The 18,411-nt window shown below is 46.4% G+C and overlaps 1 protein-coding gene across 1 annotated transcript in view; it reads right to left on the bottom strand.

Annotated features, from left to right (window-relative positions):
* LOC117002430 (protein FAM171A1-like) overlaps window positions 1–16,944 on the bottom strand; it is a 95,833-nt gene extending 78,889 nt beyond the window's left edge. Inside the window, 1 exon segment of the mRNA XM_033071541.2 lies at window positions 16,489–16,944. Coding sequence (XP_032927432.1) covers window positions 16,489–16,582 — 94 coding nt within the window. The 5' untranslated portion in view covers window positions 16,583–16,944.
* Window positions 16,945–18,411: the final 1,467 nt, after the last annotated feature.

Here is an 18,411-nt window from a genome sequence, read left to right as displayed (position 1 = left end):
CCATATGGCCTTACAAGACAAGCATATGCGCACATCTGCACATGTGTGCATGAATGCTGAGGTCTCCAACCAACTGCAGCCATCCCAGTTTCTTAGCAGAAGTAAGGAGAAGACAGAATTCCAACAAATACATAGTTTTTCAAGAGTCATTTAGAGAAACTAATCCTACGGACTCACAGTTTTTGTCTCAGAAACCTGGTAATTTAAGACAAACTGAGACAAACTAAGGTGTGAACATAACTAGGTATTATAGTAATACTAATTATTATGCTCATATTTGTTTTCCTCTTTACAAGGCTTAAAAAAATCCCCTAACAAAAGCAATCACACTAGTATGTGAATAATTAATGACAAGGAATGGTATCAACGTATTTACAATTAAGTTCTTATATTTTTCCCTATTCTTTTTAAGGTGGTATAAAACACACAGTTTTTTATTTCGCCCTCAGGCAAGGTCCAGTGAATACAGAGCTACCTCATAAAAATCACAGGTCACCAGTTTTGGTTTAAAGTAACAAAAATATTAAACTAAATATTATACTGTAAGCATGGAGAACGTTGAAAAATGCAATTGGTTATCCACAAAACTCCTGAAATCCACATTTATCACTGTTGTCTCACTCTCTGAATTAAAAATTGTTTCCTATGGTATTTTCTGTGTTGCAACTACAGACAAGTATTGACTTTTTAAAAGCACCTTGAATTTGAGGTGTTTTATCCTCCTGCTGCTTCAGGGCATGAAATGAGACTCTGATGTTATCTGCAATGTCAAGTTTTGTGAGTATTTTTGAAACACAAATTTGTTTACAAGACTATGTTTTAAAATGTGGGTTATCTTGTGTCAAAATGAAATAAAGTTAAAAATTAAGCTCAACTCAGAAGGAAAGGGAAGGTGAAGGAAAGTGCAAGAAGAAAAGGAAGAAGGATCTTAGTACTCATAGCTGGAATCCATTCCAACTTCATTTCCTATGTAGGAACTTTCATGCCTTCCTATCACCTTTATGCTCTTTATTTTTGCCCCCTTTTAAAAAATCTTCTTAGTTTCATATATGTTTACATACATATATTCAGAAACAAAACTTGCCATTCATTTTGGGGACAAGTTGTTGTGTAAATAAATAAAAAAACCCCTCAGCTTTGACCATCAGTGTAACAGGTGGGGGCTCTCTGCCTTCCCAGGAGGCTGAAAGCAAGCCCAGACTGCTGACACACCACTGTGCTGCCCACTGCCAGGCACCTTTCTGGCTTTACCCTTTACACTCATGCAAGTGCGACAAAGCAAAGCACGGAACTGCAAGGAGAGGCGGAATAAATCTGAACATTATTGCACAAGGATCCAAGAAGAAGCATTATTACTAAGTATCACTTAGTTCATTAAAAGTTCCCTAACCACTGAAGTAAAAATGGCAAGAATTAAGAATAAACTCTTGGGTGGGTTTGATTTACTTCCCAGCCTTGACATTCAAAACAGAGATCTTGAGGGCACAGGAACAAACTGTCCCTGTGTGCCGAAAGGTGAGTCAATGAGGCAAATAACCAGCCTGGCTGGGGGCAAGGAGGTTTTGGAGGAACTTAGGAATAAAAAGAGGAGGGGTATCATCTTTGGAAGGAGGGTCAGGTCTCTCAAGAAGTATTTAAGGGAGCTGCTAGAGCATGTAGGAAAAAAGTTAGAGAGGCCAAAGCTCTGTTTGAACTAAAAATGGTGTCTTCTGTAAAAGACAATAAGAAATGTTCCTACAAATACATTAATGGTAAAAGGAAGGGTAAGTCCAGCCTTTATTATTTATTGGATGAGGGAGTGAGACTAGTAACTGCAGATGAGGAAAAGGCAGAAGTGTTTAACGGCTTCTTTGCCCCAGTCTGTAGTGGGAAGACAGCTTGGCCTCAGGATGGTGTCAGGGAGCAGAATGGTCCCCCTGTTATCCAGGAGGAGGCAGTCAGAGAACTGTTGAGCAGCTTGGACGTTCATAAATCTATGGGCCCACATGGAATCCACCCCAGGTTGATGAGGGAGCTGGCAGATGATCTTGCAAAGCCTCTCTCCATCATTTACCAGCAGTCCTGGGACACTGGCGAGGTTCCAGATGACTGGAAGCTGGCCGATGTGACACCCATTCATAAAAAGGGTGGGAAGGAGATCCTGGTAACTATAGGCCAGTTAGCCTGACCTCAGTACCTGGTAAGGTTATGGAACAGTTTACAGTGAGTGCCATCACACAGCACTTAGAGGATGGCCAGGGTGTCAGACCCAGTCAGCATGGGTTTAGGAGGGGAAGGTCGTGTTTGACCAACCTGATCTCCTTTTATGACCAAGTGACCCATCTGGTGGATGCAGGAAAGGCTGTGGATGCTGTGTACCTGGACTTCAGCAAGGCCTTTGACACTGTCTCCCACAGCACATTCCTGGAAAAGCTGCAGCCAATGGCTTGGACAGGAGCACTCTGTGCTGGATTAAGAACTGGTTGGATGGCCGGGCCCAGAGAGTGGTGGTGAATGGTGCTGCATCCAGTTGGGGATCAGCCACCAGTGGTGTCCCTCAGGGGTCTATGCTGGGGCCTGTTCTGTTCAATATTTTCACTGATGACATGGATGACGGTATTGAATCCTTCATTAGTAAATTTGCAGATGACACTAAGCTGGGAGCGTGTGTTGATCTGTTGGAAGGTAGGAGGGCTCTGCAGAGAGACCTGGACTGGTTGGATGTATGCGCAGAGTCCAGTAAGATGAAGTTTAACAAGTCTAAGTGTCGAGTCCTGCATTTTGGCCACAGTAACCCCCTGCAGTGTTACAGGCTGGGGACGGTGTGGTTGGACAGCGTCCAGGCAGGAAGGGACCTGGGGGTACTGGTTGACAGCTGACTGAACATGAGCCAGCAGTGTGCCCTGGTGGGCAAGAAGGCCAATGGCTCCTGGCCTGTATCAGAAATAGTGTGGCCAGCAGGAACAGGGAGATCATTCTTCCCCTCTACTCAGCACTAGTGAGGTCCCATCTTGAGTATTGTGCCCAGTTCTGGGCCCCTCACTTTAGGAAGGACATTGAGATGCTTGAGAGTGTCCGGAGAAGGCAACAAGGCTGGTGAGGGGCGTGGAACATGTCTTGGGTTACAATACAGAGTGTGATAAAAGGTATCTATTCTACCACCATCTGTTGAGGGTGGGGGCAGTGATCCTTATCTCCATGGGAGATATTCTGATAATGGGCCATCCATTGAAACCAGGCGGGGCATTGTTCTTTATCTTTTCACAACCCATCCTTCCTTCAGGGAGTCATTTTCTGCTAATGGCCCATTGAGTCCCACTGTGTGACTGATAAAATTACTTCATCCCATTGGAAGTTGCTCCAGCCAGGGAGAAGAGCCCAACATTTCTTACCAAGATAAAAACAGAGGTTTTGGGACACTAAGGTAGCCCCTTTCTCTACTGGACTCCAGAGGGAAAATGGATTCCTCCACATCACCACTGGACCTCCGGAAGGAAACTGCACCTTCTACAGGGGCACTGCTTCAACTGAATCACATCTGTCACTGCAAGAGGATGCAACCACCATTTAATGGGACTGCTACCAACACCCTGCCTGACAGGGTGTCAGGTTGTACTCTGACTTTGTCAGGGCTTGGAGTTTGTTTCTTTGTAGTACTGTATTTCTATTTTAATTTCCCTAGTAAAGAACTGTTATTCCTAATTCCCATATCTTTGCCTGAGAGCCCCTTGATTTCAAAATTACAATAATTTGGAGAGAGGAGGTTTACATTCTGTATTTCAAAGAGAAGCTCCTGCCTTTCTTAGCAGACACCTGTCCTCCAAACCAGGACAGAACACAAGCCCTATGAGGAATGGCTGAGGGAGCTGGGGTTGTTCAGCCTGGAGAAAAGGAGACTCAGGGGTGACCTTATCACTCTCTACAACTCCCTGAAAGGTGGTTGTGTTCAGGTGGGGGTTGGTCTCTTTCACCAGGCAGCAACCAACAGAACGAGAGGACACAGTCTCAAGCTGCTCCAAGGGAGATACAGGTTGGATATTAGGAAAAAGTTTTTCACAGAAAGAGTGATAAATTACTGGAATGGTCTGCCCGGGGAGGTGGTGGATCACCATCCCTGGATGTGTTTAAGAAAAGACTGGATGTAGCACTTGGTGCCACGGTCTAGTGGAGATGTTAGTGCATGGGTTGGACTTGATGATCTTGAAGGTCATTCTGTGATTCTGTGATAGACAATGTACCATCACGGTCACTGCATTTTCTCTTTAACTCCTGACCTTATTTTATGCACAACAGACATACCCTCCTCATCCTGTGACTAGAGAACAACCAATGAGCCTTTTTTTTTCCAAGGAAGATACACATTTTTATTAGTTTGAACTTTTATTACTTTTTTTGGCTTAAAAATTGAACTTGGCAAGAAAAAGTGCTATTCTTTCTGGCAAATGTACCCATCGCCTTCAAAGCCTTTGGGCTGTTAAAAGCTCTTATGAATTTTAACATTTGGAGTAATGAAGGCTGCATTCTACTACCCCCACGAAGATACACCAGAAAGTAAGCAATGACCTGCAACCCAATAATGTCAGATACCATTTCTTTACAGCCAGCCCCTAGATCACCAAGGCTCAGTCAGAATGGACTGTTTCAAGTATATCCTTACTAGCTGTTAGCCTGTACAGCAGTAGAATGGCATGAAATTACAGTGAGATTTTCTGCCCCATGTCAGCATTGTGGTAAGGAAACAGCGCTGTGCATTTACTTTTCCTCCCATTCAATATACTTCTTCTTGGAAATGCTAACATCACCACAGGCACAGGCACATAGAGTACCTAGGAGAGCTCAGCCATAAGAATTTAAGCTTTAATATTTTCCCCCACACAGTCAGGCTAGGGATAAGGGAAGATGACATTTGATTACCCTGAGCAGCTAACTGATGCAAGACTTGATCTTCAAATGCATCAGATATTAAAAAGCATCTTTGTTTATGTGCAATTATCTATGATAAGCAAAGATTCTCTACTGCTCTGACCCATAGGTTCTGTCACTTTTTAATCAGTTTAACCTTGACAGTTTATATAAATTTTTAATTTTTTTTTTCACCACAGAAAAGTGAAAGTACACTTTAAAGCATGCATTAACTTGCACATGGGAATAACCATTACCCTTCTAGGAGCCTACCACAAACACTGCTCTACTCTGTTTGCCTAGCCCCTCACCCCTCAAAACTCAAGGCTATTTTTCTGTGCGTAGAAAGTCTTGAGACATGACACTACTCTGACCCCCTCTCTAATGACAACATCTGCTAAGAGGGCTCTCTCAGGTCTTTATGCAGCAATAGTAAACCATGCCTTAAAAAAACCCCAAACAAATGAAACAACCCTTCCAAGATTCACTGAAAGTTTACATACAGGTACAACTACTAATTAAAACAACATCTTCACCAAGACTCTGAACATAGCTAAAGAATGGCAAGCAGTTTTTGCTGAAGTAAAGCTTCATAGAGCAGGTAAGTATCCATATCTGACCTTAAGAAGCATTGTCGAATGTCTGGAAAAACTAATGGTTTTCAATAAGAACTTTAGTGTGGTAGATGCTCTTCCTTCAACAACTGATTTTTAAAGTACTTTTACTAATTTAATATTCTAAAGCCCACTGCAGTTAGAGCTTACAGCAAAAACAAACTTGAAATTCATCCCATTTTAAGTTCTAGCTCCTACTGCTTCAGGCTGCTTGAAGCAACCGTATGTTTAATTTTCATGTAATATGCTAACAACAATATTTACATTGACCAGGTTTAATACCATACTTCCCTCTAAAAAGTTTTAACTAGCAGTATACTAAAGAATTAAATAAAAATTCCTTTGTTCTTATAGGATAGTGAACTTTAGAAGAAAATGAATGTTTTTAAATTAAGATTTTTATGGTAGGGAAAATGCAACAATCCCCCCACACAAGTTCAATACAACACAAGGAAAATACAACTCTCATTCCATACATGTATTTCTGGGTCCTGTAAATACTACATCATGAACTCAGAGACTAGCTCAAGCTTAAGTATTTGCCAGGACTTCAAATGTTGAAATAACCTGCAAATATTGCAAGAATATTTTGGGTACCAGCAGTAAGGAAAAAAAGAGGAAGTATATTGCCATGCTTCACTGTGTCTGTCAATATTATTCCCTTACCCCTAGCCTTTTTAACTACTGTATAATATTTGTCCAGGTCAGCATACTACTCAGCAGGTTTCAAAACTTGCCGGGACCACAATGCAGAGAAAAGCAAGCTCTCATGTTGAGCTGATGGCTCCCATTCTGCAAACACGATGCAAAGCCTGGAAAAGTTTATCCCCTCCTGCCCAGCGGTGTGCTCCTGCCCTTGTCCACCTCACCTCCTGCAGACTACCACTCCTGTCTCCAGAGCTCCTGGATACATTTATTTTCCTAGCAATGCTTGCCCAACTCATACAGAAACAAGAAAAGGCCATGAACACTCCCTAGCACACTTTCCTGCCTGTCACCAGCAAAAAATAAACCTTTCAAGACACAAGAGAGCCAACACAGGGACACAAGGAGGAAGGGTAGGACAAAGAGTTAGAAGTTCATATCTCTCAGCAGACAATCTAATCTTGGAGACATCAACGCAAAAGTGCAGTAGCTAAGAAAAGTAAGGCAATTAGCTGAAAGAAGGTGGGAATCACTCTGGCTGGCAGACAGACCAGAGACAAGTGACCAGACACTAACAGGCACCATGGCTAATCATGTCAAATCCTATGCTGACAACTTGCTGGCCAAGTTACTCAACCAGAAGACTACGCTAAGTGCCAGTACTTCTTTAGCATTCAAATGAACTAAAATATATCATTTCCTCTCAAGCCATTTAGAACATCCAGAGAAAAGATAACTCAGGTACTAACTCACCTGTTGCCCTACAACTGGAGAAAGATTTGTGGGACTTGAGTTGCTACACTTAATATCACAGTACACTTGAGATGAAACTGTGGAAGGAAGTCTGTTTAAACTTCTGTGCAGGGTACAAACTGGAAATCCTAGGCAGGGACAAAAACGTGTTCTGACAAGAGATAGTTGCTGCTGAAAGGGCCTCAAATCATCGGCCAGCACCCAGGACCAGGTCTGCCACTATTAACTGTATAATGTAGGTTTTTTCCTACTGTAAGCAAATTGATTTTCCAAAAAATTCTTTATGCTTTTGCTTAGAGCAATGGGACAGCATTATATTTCCACATAAGAGCAGCTTCCTTTAAAGTAGTAACTTTTAAAACAGTTACAGTAATTTCACGAATACAAGCTGCACCAATTTGACCAAAATTTTGGTGGAAACCCGGAAGTGCGGCTAATATTCCGGGGCGGCTAATCTATTAACAAAATTCTAAAAGCTGCCAACACGGAAGTGACAGCCCGCGGCAGCCCCAAGCCAAGCTGGAGCCCGGCCGGCCCCGGCAGAGGTGGGAAAGCCTGGCAGAGGCGGGGCCAGCAGTGTCGGGGGCGGGCGGCAGAGCCTGAGCCAGCAGGGCGGGGCAGGGGGGGCGGCAGAGCCTGAGCCAGCATGGCGGGGGAGCCCGGGAGAACTGGGGCTAGCAGCGCAGGGGAGCATGGCAGAAGCAGGAAGGCCGGCGGGTGGGGCTGCCTGGCAGCGGGGGAAGCCCAGCAAAATGGGGGCCAGCAGCGTGGGGGAGCCCGGCGGTGCGGGGGCCTGCAGTGCCGGCCAGGGCGAGGAAACGCGGCGGCGGTGCAGACGGGAGGGGGCGGCCGGCGAGCCTGGTGGCGGCGGCGGCAGCCCTGCCGGCGGGGCGAGCGAAAGCGGCGCTCGCGAAAGCGCCGCCGCGAGCCGCGAACCGCGAGCCGCGAAAGCGCCGCCGCGAGCCGCGAACCGCGAGCCGCGAACCGCGAGCCGCGAACCGCGAGCCGCGAGCCGCGAGCCGCGAGCCGCGAACCGCGAGCCGCGAGCCGCGAGCCGCGAGCCGCGAGCCGCGAGCCGCGAAAGCGCCGCGGGGCGGGCGCGGCGCTCGCGAGGCGCGGCGCGGGGCGAGCGAAAGCGGCAGCGGGGCGGACGGCGAGCCCGGCGGCGGCAGCCCTGCCAGCCAGGCGAGCGAACGCGGCAGCGGGGCGGTGCTGACGGGAGAGGGGGGCCAGCGAGCCCGGCGGCGGCGGCAGCACCACCCGGCCAGCCCCGCCGAGCCGTGGCGCTGAGCTGGGCCACCCGGCCCCGTCGGCAACCATGAGCGGGCCGAGCCTGCCTGGCCCCGCCCCGAGCCAGTAAAGCCCGCTGTGCCGCGATCCTCTTACTAATTGGCCAATTTGTGAAAGCTGCGCACGGATTCTCGCGACGAACGAAAGTGCGGCTAATATTCGGGGTGCGGCTTATCTATTGACAAAGACAGCAACATTGTCGAGGCACCGGGGGTGCGGCTTATAATCCGTGCGGCTTGTATTCGTGAAACTACTGTACCTTTCTAAATGCTGTGCCTTATCTTACGCTTTAGTTCCACAAAAAAATGTAATCCTGCATCAACTGGCACTGTTGCCATGAAGCCCTTGTTTTCCCTTACCAGCTCCTCCTAGCCCTCTCCACTACACCAGCAATAGCATTTGTGTAATTTCTGATGAATCCAGTCAGGGAAATGATCCAGGTGAAGACTGAGCTGATGCACACAGGAGTTTTCAGTTGGATAACTTCCTTAATCTGGTTTACCACATTGCTACACAAATACCAGTATGAGAAAACAGACAAAGATGAGAGTAATGATGCAATTTAATTCAGAATAAATCAACCCCTGGGAATACAAAGCTAATTAAAAACAAGGCAAAAACATATAGGCAAGTCTAAACAACTCTACAAGCCTCCTTACTTGTTTCTGAACTTTTCTTTTTGTTTATTTACTCTTGGGAACGAAACACTTAGGTTCATAAGTATAATACTACAAAGACAACTGGTTTAGAAATGTAAATAGACAATAACACTTGTTGGAGTCTTGCTATGAAAAGCACATAAACCAGCCAGGTAATTCAAGAGTGTGTTCCTTCACACGGTTTATTACACTGTATATATTCAGCAGCTCAAGGCCAAGCCAGAGGGCAACACTGAGGGAGGCAACACTGAGGGAGGATTCATCTGACTAAATGGGAACTCAAATAGTGTTGTGTAGGTTGCCATGCTCATCACTGGAGATTCAGTGGATATTCATCAACCCAAATGTGCTTACTCCAGGTGACAGAATGATACTTGGCTCCATTAGCTGAGATTAGATCTTCTTGTCTGTAAAAGCACCGTGGGCAACTCACCACAATGCAGACACTTGAAGACTGCAGACACCCAAGTCAGAGATGCCTCCTACCCTGGATGCAAACTGCAAATCCCTCACATGAGAAGTACCTGATATGTGCAGACTGAGATATGAGGTATTTGGATCTTAACCTTTCACAACTTTTCACAGTATGGTGAAGAGAAAGAGGGCTGGACAAAACTGCTGATACATTAATTTCCTTGCAGCAGCAGTACAAACGCAGCTTTTACCTTAATTTGGTGTTGTATTCTTAGCAAGCCTCACAAAATCACCTGAGAAATACTTGTTGCCGTGTTAGTATATGCCTTTGCTTATAAAGGATGGAAGATGCCATGTTTCAATATAGACAATCACAAAGGTGGGATGAAACAAGAAAGAACTCAATACCACTACCACTTCTGTTAGTCAGTGCAGGAAGAAGAAAGGGCTATGTTTTCTTTAACAAAGCAGGAGTACTTCATCTACTATTTATCTCAGCATTTATGGACTGCCAAGGTGAGCTCCCCTTTAAGGTTAAACACTGTTACTGTGTTATACCTACCACATAGTACAGCAGTTCTCAGCAGTCCTGCAGCTACAACTAACTGCAAGCATTATGCACTTCATTGGATTCAGCTTCTTTGTTGTCCCCAAGTTGAAAGGATGCTGCTACTTCCTTCCCCTTGGCTTCCGCTCCCTGCTCCATTTCCTCTCAGCTAACTTCAGCTGCCACTGTGTCGCCTCAAAGCCCTCAGGGCAGAGAGGCTGAGGGTGGCCCCTACAAGTGACTCTAACTCCAGCAAGGCCTATGTAGTGCCCTTTATACTGTTATGTGCTCTTGCCTCTCCATCTGAAAAGCACCCATGACAGCAGCAGTTTGCCATGGTGCAGCTCCCACGCAGAGCAACAGGGAAGCTTCACCTGCCAATGCATGAGGTGTACAGATAATGAACAACGACAGGAATGCACTCCCTAGGATGCCTCCACTGAATGACACAGGCAGAGGACAGCTCACAGAACTGCAAAAAGTAAGAGTAGGAACAATTAAAATACAATAAAATAAACAATAGCTTTGGTGTTGGATTTCCAGGGACTTTTGTGCCCTGCCTGCATAAAGTGCTTCTACTCAAAACATACTTTTATATCTACTGCAGTTCTGTTTAAATATACCCAATCCCCCAAGTAGCTAGTGATGACCCCTCAGTAATAGAGAATCAAATTTATAGACTATACTGTACATAAACAAATTTTCCTTCGGTTTTTCCTTAAGATCTGTTGCTCTTTAAGCTAGCAAGAGTGGTTTGGGTATACCTGAATCAGAACATCAGCACTTTACAGAAATGAAAATGCTGCTCTATGTTGAAACATGCTTAAATACTCCTCTCAAGGGCTCAGACATGCCATTATGTCAACTGTGATTCTGTCTTACTATTTTAAAGTGGAATATTCAATGCACTTGGAAAAAGCAACAGGAAATTATAGTATGTTCACATTCTTATAGTGCTGTATTTAAAAATACATACATATTTTCCAGTTTCTAATAAAACTAAAAATGGTATTTGTAAAAAGCATGTGTATAATGCTTATTACCCATGCACAGCAAGCCAGATATTACATTAACTGAAAGCCTAATGTAAACCAGCCTTCAGGATAACGTTTCTGGAATTTCTGAGGGAAAAAAAACACTCAGTGCTCTTTGGCACTTCCTAAAACAAAATGTTTTAGTGTACATTATTAACATTTATTATATTAGTATTATTACACTGGCTTTTTTCTAGTAACTACAACCATTTACACAGACTTCTTGCCTCCCTTATCTTTGCTCTCTGGCATGTATATGGTAAAACCATTGGGACCTCTGGGAGAAGCAGAATACCAACAGCACAGTTCTCTCAGGAGTTCCCTTTCTTTCTATCTAAAGGCAGAACAGATATATATACTGGAGCAAGGGTAAATCAATCTTACCAAAAATGCAGCTTGTATACGGCAATGAATGTATAAGCCAACAGAAATATTGAAAGTGCATTGTTGTGATTTCAAGTTGCATGTATTTCTGAGAGATTACTTAGTTTGCCTTTGGCTGACTGGAAGAGGAACACTCCCTGAATTATAAGCCTGAGGTTCACAACAACTGTACTTGATCCAGTGTATTGGAATTTGAGATGTGGAACAGAAGCATCACTCCCAACCACACTGCTATTCAACAGTGAGACTTCAAGCAGGGCTGTTAAATGACAGAAACGCCATTCAAGCTGAACCTCCAACTTGCCAGGTACAGCACATTCCTATAATGACATGACCAAAGCATTGCATTTCCTTGGCATGCATTTTCTTCTTGGTTTGCTTCCTGAGCCGAGCCTGGCTTTGCCCACAGAAGACAAGAGTAAAGAACTAATCTGAAGTTTGTAACAACAGGAAGTGAAATGACATTTCTGCTCCTCCATTTACCAAAACCACTGGAGACTTCTGATATTTTCAAAAAAACCTAAAATGCACAATTCTTATTCCTTTCCAGCACACAAATACATATAGCCAAGCTTCTGTTAACCATTACAAATAAAAATTGTAAAATTGCATTTCATTGCTACCAGAAACTGCTATTTGAAACCACTCACTTAGCCAAAAGTCAACACAGCCATCCGTAAAAGCTTCACAAACCCAGTATACTCTCAAGCAGAAAAAGGTATCAGTGTGGTGTTAAAAAAAGGCAAAAATAAGGAGAGAGGGAAAAACATATGGAATTAACACTACCTCAAGACACAAGTGGGCAAAAAAGACACAAGACACAAGTGGGACGGCAAGAAAAGCCAGCATATGGATTTGTCATGTCACAAGTGCACAGATACATTATTAAACGTAAGTTGGATCACTTAGTGCAAGGTATTGCAAGCCAAAAGGGTGAACATAAATGCTCAGGAGAAAAAGACTGCAGTTTTAAACCCTCAGATCACCTAGGTAACTTGCTCATCTGACTGAGGAAAAATCAGACATTTGCATACTAGGCATTTGCTGGCATTCAAGACAAACATGAAAAAAATCCAACCAAAACCTAGTGCTTACTTGGATCTGGTAACTGAAAAAATCAACCTCATCTTCATTAACATTTTACAACACTATCTAGTACTGAGTAAACAACTGGCTCCTCCACTAAAATAAAGCAATGTCTTTTGTACAGCTTTACAGCAATTTAGCTTCTACTCTGAGGAGTCCATTTGTGGTCTCAATGAAATAAACCTTTGGATTTGATGGTCATTAGTAATTTGCAGCTGAATGAGAAGAGACAGTATGGCAGTGCAAGATGAAACAGAGAAAGACTACAAAGACTATTTCTGCAGCATCTAAACTTTAGTATCATTTTAAAACTGCAAGCTTGAGATAACCAGTTTAAAAATAAATCAGAAAAACCCAATACAGAGCTGGAGGGTCTTCTCAGAGCTGTTACTGTGCTGTCCAGAAAAGCAGACTTTGCAAAACGTCCAGCTGAAATAGTTGTGAAGTTAGCTTCCATGAAGTAATGGAATGGCTGCTTGCACGAAGGCAATTCCAAACAGCAACACTCAAGAATCAACCCTCCTGTCCTCCATGCACACAGAGGGAAAGAACACAGCAGCTTCCAACTAAGCAGCAACATCTGAATTTTTATTCACCGTCATACTGGAAAATAATTACCTACCTAATCTCAGTCTAGATTGTGAACGTGGGATACCCTGAGCATATTAATCTACTAGTAGGCTAGTATTTGCCATTTATTACTCAAATGTTATTTTATTATTCATAACTTCTTAATTTTAGACAACTAATAAAATAGGAAGACTAACTGAAATACCAGTTAAAACTAGTACAACACTGCAGCAGACAAAAATAATGCCAGATTCTGGCAATAAAATCCTAGAATATTCTAGGATTTCTCTAAAAAGACCTCTGTAGCAGCTACAAATGAATGATCCTCATCTTCTACTAAGAAGTAAAGTTTACAGCAATAAAGAAATTTAATCCCTTCCAAAATTACTCTGATTATGCTTACACTCTCCCTTGGTTAATGTTACAACTTCATATAACTCTTAATTCCTACTTACCAGGGGTCTGTTGTTAGGTTTTATGTAAGACTATTCATGTGAAAAACGTGCACTGTGTATTTTGTGTACTCACCAAACAAATCACCAGTGCCAATAGGAATTCAGCTTAGGGGTTAGTTTGGGGGTTTGTTTGTTTGTTTTAAAATTTGCACACATTCATTTCAGCACTAAAAGAAACTGAAGTTCTGGAATACCTGTCAGAACAATTAAAAAAACAAACAAAACCAAAACCAAACAAAAACCCCACAAAACCATAATTTAGTACTCATCTGAAATACCTGTCAGCTTTTACATACTTGAGAGAAGTTACAGAGGTAAAGGTTCTAAAGGGTATCTCCATGGACATCTAACAGCCTCACTGCTGGGGCTCCAACTTCTGCCGTTGACAAAAGTGAACAACTCATCTGAGAATTTTACACTATTAAAGCGAGAAAGTTACTGAAACTTAGAGGGTACCTCTGTGACCTTCAGAGACCACAAGAGATCTGCATAAAAAGTCATTCAATTTTCTAAATACAGTGCTAAGTGCAGAGCTTAATAACCAGCACTTCCATATTCACAAATTACGTAATCAGTCTGGCTGAGGAGAATTTGAAGCTGGGACTGTCTGAACATATGTCTGAGACCAACGAAGGAGAGAAATGCTTGATGCAAAGCATCCCTCCTCATCCCTTCCTTAAAGGGAACACTGACTACAAATCCCACCTTCAAAAAGCTCCGGATTCAAGACCTATTTATTTGGTTTGTTAACACAGACATGGAACATCTTAACTAAGTCTCGTTTGATCTGTCCCACCATGAGGAGGGTTCTCCACCCTAGTGTCATGTAACCTGTCCAACAATAAATACTGCAGCTGAAGCAATTATTCCCTAATGGCACCTTCTGGCTCTCTAACCTCTATTTCAATCACTTGGTTTTTAATGAGTCCATTCACAGCCACAAAGGGAAGGACTGCCATCTGCAAACATCCCTGAACTTTGGCAATGGCCCTTTACTTGCAGCTACAACAGTGACCATGGTACTAAAGGGTAAGAGGGAAAACCAGCTAGTTTAGGTTTTACAACCATTTACTCTGGTATGTGTATACAATCTGGGAATGTACCTGGCGCCAAAACTCTTTTCCCCAGAAAATCATCACATTTGATGTTCAGAAAGTTATTCAAGGCTACAAGCTGGCATCACATAAACTTTGAAAAAAAAGATTCACAGTAAGGAGGTGGTAATTAAAAAGCAGAATACATTTTGATATGACATCAGCTCTATGCATCCCCTTGTACCAATGCACATGAGCAAAGAGTAAAGACTGGGCTTTGGAAAGTGGTATTATGAAAACTCAGATATTCTTACATGGAAGACAAAATTAGACATTTCTATTTTGAAAAATATGTTCTCAACTCACTGACATAGCTGTTATTACTCAAATAATCAGCCATCAGTCTTGATGTGGATGTAGCAGCTACAGACAAGCCTTTCCATACCATCTGAATTGAGCTTGATAAAAGAAGACAAGTTCAACAGGGCAGATGAAAGGCACTAATTTTGCCAATACCTTACCACTTTCATTACGTGAAGGAGATTTTCCATATGATACAAAAATTATAGTAGATTTTGATATTACCTTGGTATCTGAAGTGCTAGCTTCATGGGCCACACACAGCTCTGATTTTCCGGCATGCTTATCAATAAACTTAGTATAACCTGAGTTTAGTGGCCTTTGAGTTTTAGTTAGTGGTTCTTGTTACAGAACAGCTATTTTTGTTGTCCTTTAATAAAGGCAGAAACTGGTATTACATTTGATGCCAGATTGCCTGGGGTGGTAGGTTTTCCTGCAAGACGCTTTTGCCGTTTGACTACTCTGTGTTTGAACACATGCCCACCCAGATTCTATTTAGTGTACCTAAATACAACCATGATAGAAGGAAATCAAAAAGGTTACTTTTAATGTTTTATTTCTTGCAGATGGCATCGCTCACTGATGGCGACAGACGTGTAAGATAAGGAAAGCTCTGAGGACACAGGACAGAAGCATACCCTTCACAGGGTACACATCCACCCGAGCGCAGCAGGAAGGATGCTGCCAGCCTGCTGACATGAAGGCTCAGCCGGTGTGTGATCGCTCATCCCAGATGACACATTTAGCCATTTGACAATACACGCCACAAGGGCAACGCTGACCACAGGGGAGGATGCATTTCCTTCTAACATGTTTTGTACCCCTATGTACACAAGTTTTCTGCATCCTGACATACCCGTGGTCCCGGCAGGCGCGATGCAGCATCCCTGTCGGAGCCCGACGGAGGGGTTGCCCTCCTGCCACCAAACGCAAGGCCAAGGGCGAGAAGGGCACGACAGCGTCTCCCCCACTCGCCGAGACTCCAGACGGGGGAGGGCTGGAGGGCAGGTGCACCCCGCCGGCCGAGGGGCTGCCACGCCACGGCACAGGTGAACATCAGGGCTGCACAGCCCCGGGCAGGACCCGCAGCCCGGCACAGCAGCATCAGGAGCTGCTCCAGCTGCCCCCGGGGCGCTCGGGCATTGGCTCGCTGCGGCTTGTCCGCCCGCCCGGGCGAGAGCGGAGAACGACCCTGCCCGGCCGGGGAGCGTCTGAGCCCGGCTGCCCAGGGGCAGCGGTGACAGACCCCGCCCGGCCGGCGGGAGCCACCGAGCCGAACAAAAGGCCGGAGGAGGCCCGGAAACGTCCCGGGGCCGCAGCCGAGCCGCGCCGTCAGCCCAGGGGGCGAACCCCAGCCCGGCGGCCCCGCACGGCCTGCGGCCGCCGGTGCCCCCCACCCGCCTCTCACCGCCGCGTCGGGCCCTGCAGCGGGTACGGCGAGGAGAGGGGAACCCGGGGGAAAAGGACGCAATGCAACAGCTCCGGCGGCGCCGAGGGACGGAGGGAAGAACGGAGGGGGCAGCACAATGAGGCCAGCGCAGCCCCTGCTCCTGCCAGTAACAAAAGCTCCCCAGCCGCGGGGCTGCCTCCGCTTCTCTGGGCTGCGGGGTCTGCGACGGCTGGTGGAAGCCGGGAGAGGTCTCACATCACCGACCCGCTTCCCCGCCGTACCCTCGGTCCGGCCCCCCGCACAATGCAGCCCCCGCCGCCCCGGGAACCGCCGCACAAAGCGGGCCGGTCCCGCCGCCCATCCCGCACCGACCTTGAGCCGCCTCGGGTGCCCCTAAGGTTTTGGTCACCGCCTTCCACACGTTGCAGCCCAGCAGGCAGAGGAGAAGCGCCGCCGACCTGCTCATTTCCACCCGCCGCCGCCAGCCGCCGCCAGGGAGAGAATCGCCGCCGGAGCCGCTGCTCGGAGGAGGAGGAGAAAGAGCCGCATCAGGGGCTGGCCCGCTCCGCGCCTCCCTCCATGTTGCCGTGCGCTGCCCCTCCTGCTTTCTCCGCCTGCTGCATTGTCGTCCCGCCGCTGCGCCCCGGCTCCGCGTCCCGCGCCGTCCCCCCGGGCGGGCGAGCGGCGGAGGCGAGGGGGAAGGAAAGGGAGGCGGGAGACCTTAGCGGCCCCACTGCGTGTCCGCCCCGGTTTATTCTTTAAATCCGCTCCCGTTCGTCCTCCGCTCGCCCCGCGGGAGCGGCCCGGGCTCCCCGCCCGTCCCTTAACCCTTGGCGGCACCCCCTGCCCTGCTCTCGCCCGGCGGCGCAGCGCCCCCTGCCGCCCGCGCCCCGCCCTGCCCCGCCGCGGGGCTCCCCGGCAGCGCCGGTGCCGCCCCCGGCCCGCCCGGAGCGGCCGCGTGTCCCGCGGGGCAGCCCGGCCCGGCCCCGCGCCCGCCGCCGCCACCGCGCTCACCTGCCGCGGGGACCGGGTCCCGCCCGGCCGCGCCCGCCGCCCGCTCTCCCTCCCGGAACGGCTGCAAAATGGCCTCCCCAGCCGTGCCGGCCCCGCTCGCCTCCCACCGCAGCCAGCGGGAGGGACGAGGCGGAAGGCGGGCGCGGTGACCTGCTCTCGCACGGCTGGGACGTGTCGGGTCGTAGGGTCCCCCCCGGCCCCGCTGCCACGCGTGACCTCCGGCCGGGCCCCTGCCGCTGCTGGAGTATTTAAAGCAAATTTTAAAAACAAAACCAACCAACCAACCACAAAGCAATAGCAAATTCACCCGTCTATTGGTTTGAATACAAAATAGTTTTAAAAAATGCTATAGCAAACTGCACAGGAACGGTGAACTCTGGGTTGGAAATCGTGGCAGTGAGGGCTGAGACCAGGCACGGTTCCTCCCGCCCCGCCCCGTGCGGAGCACGGCAAGCATAGCACTGGGGACATTCTGCCGGGGACAGGGTACTTCCCTGGGGGCTCTCTCACTGGGGTGGTTTGCATCTTCCCTAAGAGCATCTCTCGGCTTGCTTGCCTTCAGGCCAGAGGAGGCAGAACGCAAGGGCACAGCAGTCACTCCTCCCTTCCCGGTCTCTGCTGAGCATTACGCGTCCTCAGGGAGGGAGAACAGGCGCTGCTCATGTTTCCTCCAGCACGGAGATTGCTGCTCCAGACACTATTATGGCAAGTCTTTACACAGCTGTGCAAAGCAAAGCCTTTGCCCCACTGCCTCACGGATTTCCCACGATCTGCTCCCAAACACTGCCAGCGCTTCAGTTGGCCTCTAAGACTGAAGTTTGTATACCTACAAATTTTTCTCTCTCACTGAGGTGTCTTAAAGTTTCAAGATTTATTTATAAATCTATTTTTAAATAAAATCTTCCAATGAAAACGTGGTGCGATATAGATTGATTTTTAGAAAGCAGTACAATTGTTTATTTTGCCATTTCAGTATTTGACCAGAGTAGCTACATGCTACACATGTTTATTTTATGACTTTTATGAAATTCTGGTACCCCATGAGTGTTAAAACTAATTTAACAGATCATTTTCAGAGTCACTCCAGTTGATTACAACAGATTTCACTTTGGTTTTTCTGTTTTCAAATACATTTTCTGAGAGTTGATAAATACTGTGTAGACACTGCAACTTTATCCCAAGAATTTGGAGGATTTATTTGTAAAGTTCAGTCCCATAAGAAAACTAAGTACAAAAAGGCTATTCAGTTCACAGAGAAGACCAAATGAATAAATGCAGATC

The sequence above is a fragment of the Catharus ustulatus genome, chromosome 1, assembly GCF_009819885.2.
Source record: "Catharus ustulatus isolate bCatUst1 chromosome 1, bCatUst1.pri.v2, whole genome shotgun sequence".
Lineage (NCBI taxonomy): Eukaryota > Metazoa > Chordata > Aves > Passeriformes > Turdidae > Catharus > Catharus ustulatus.
This window is presented reverse-complemented; position numbering and strand designations above follow the sequence as displayed.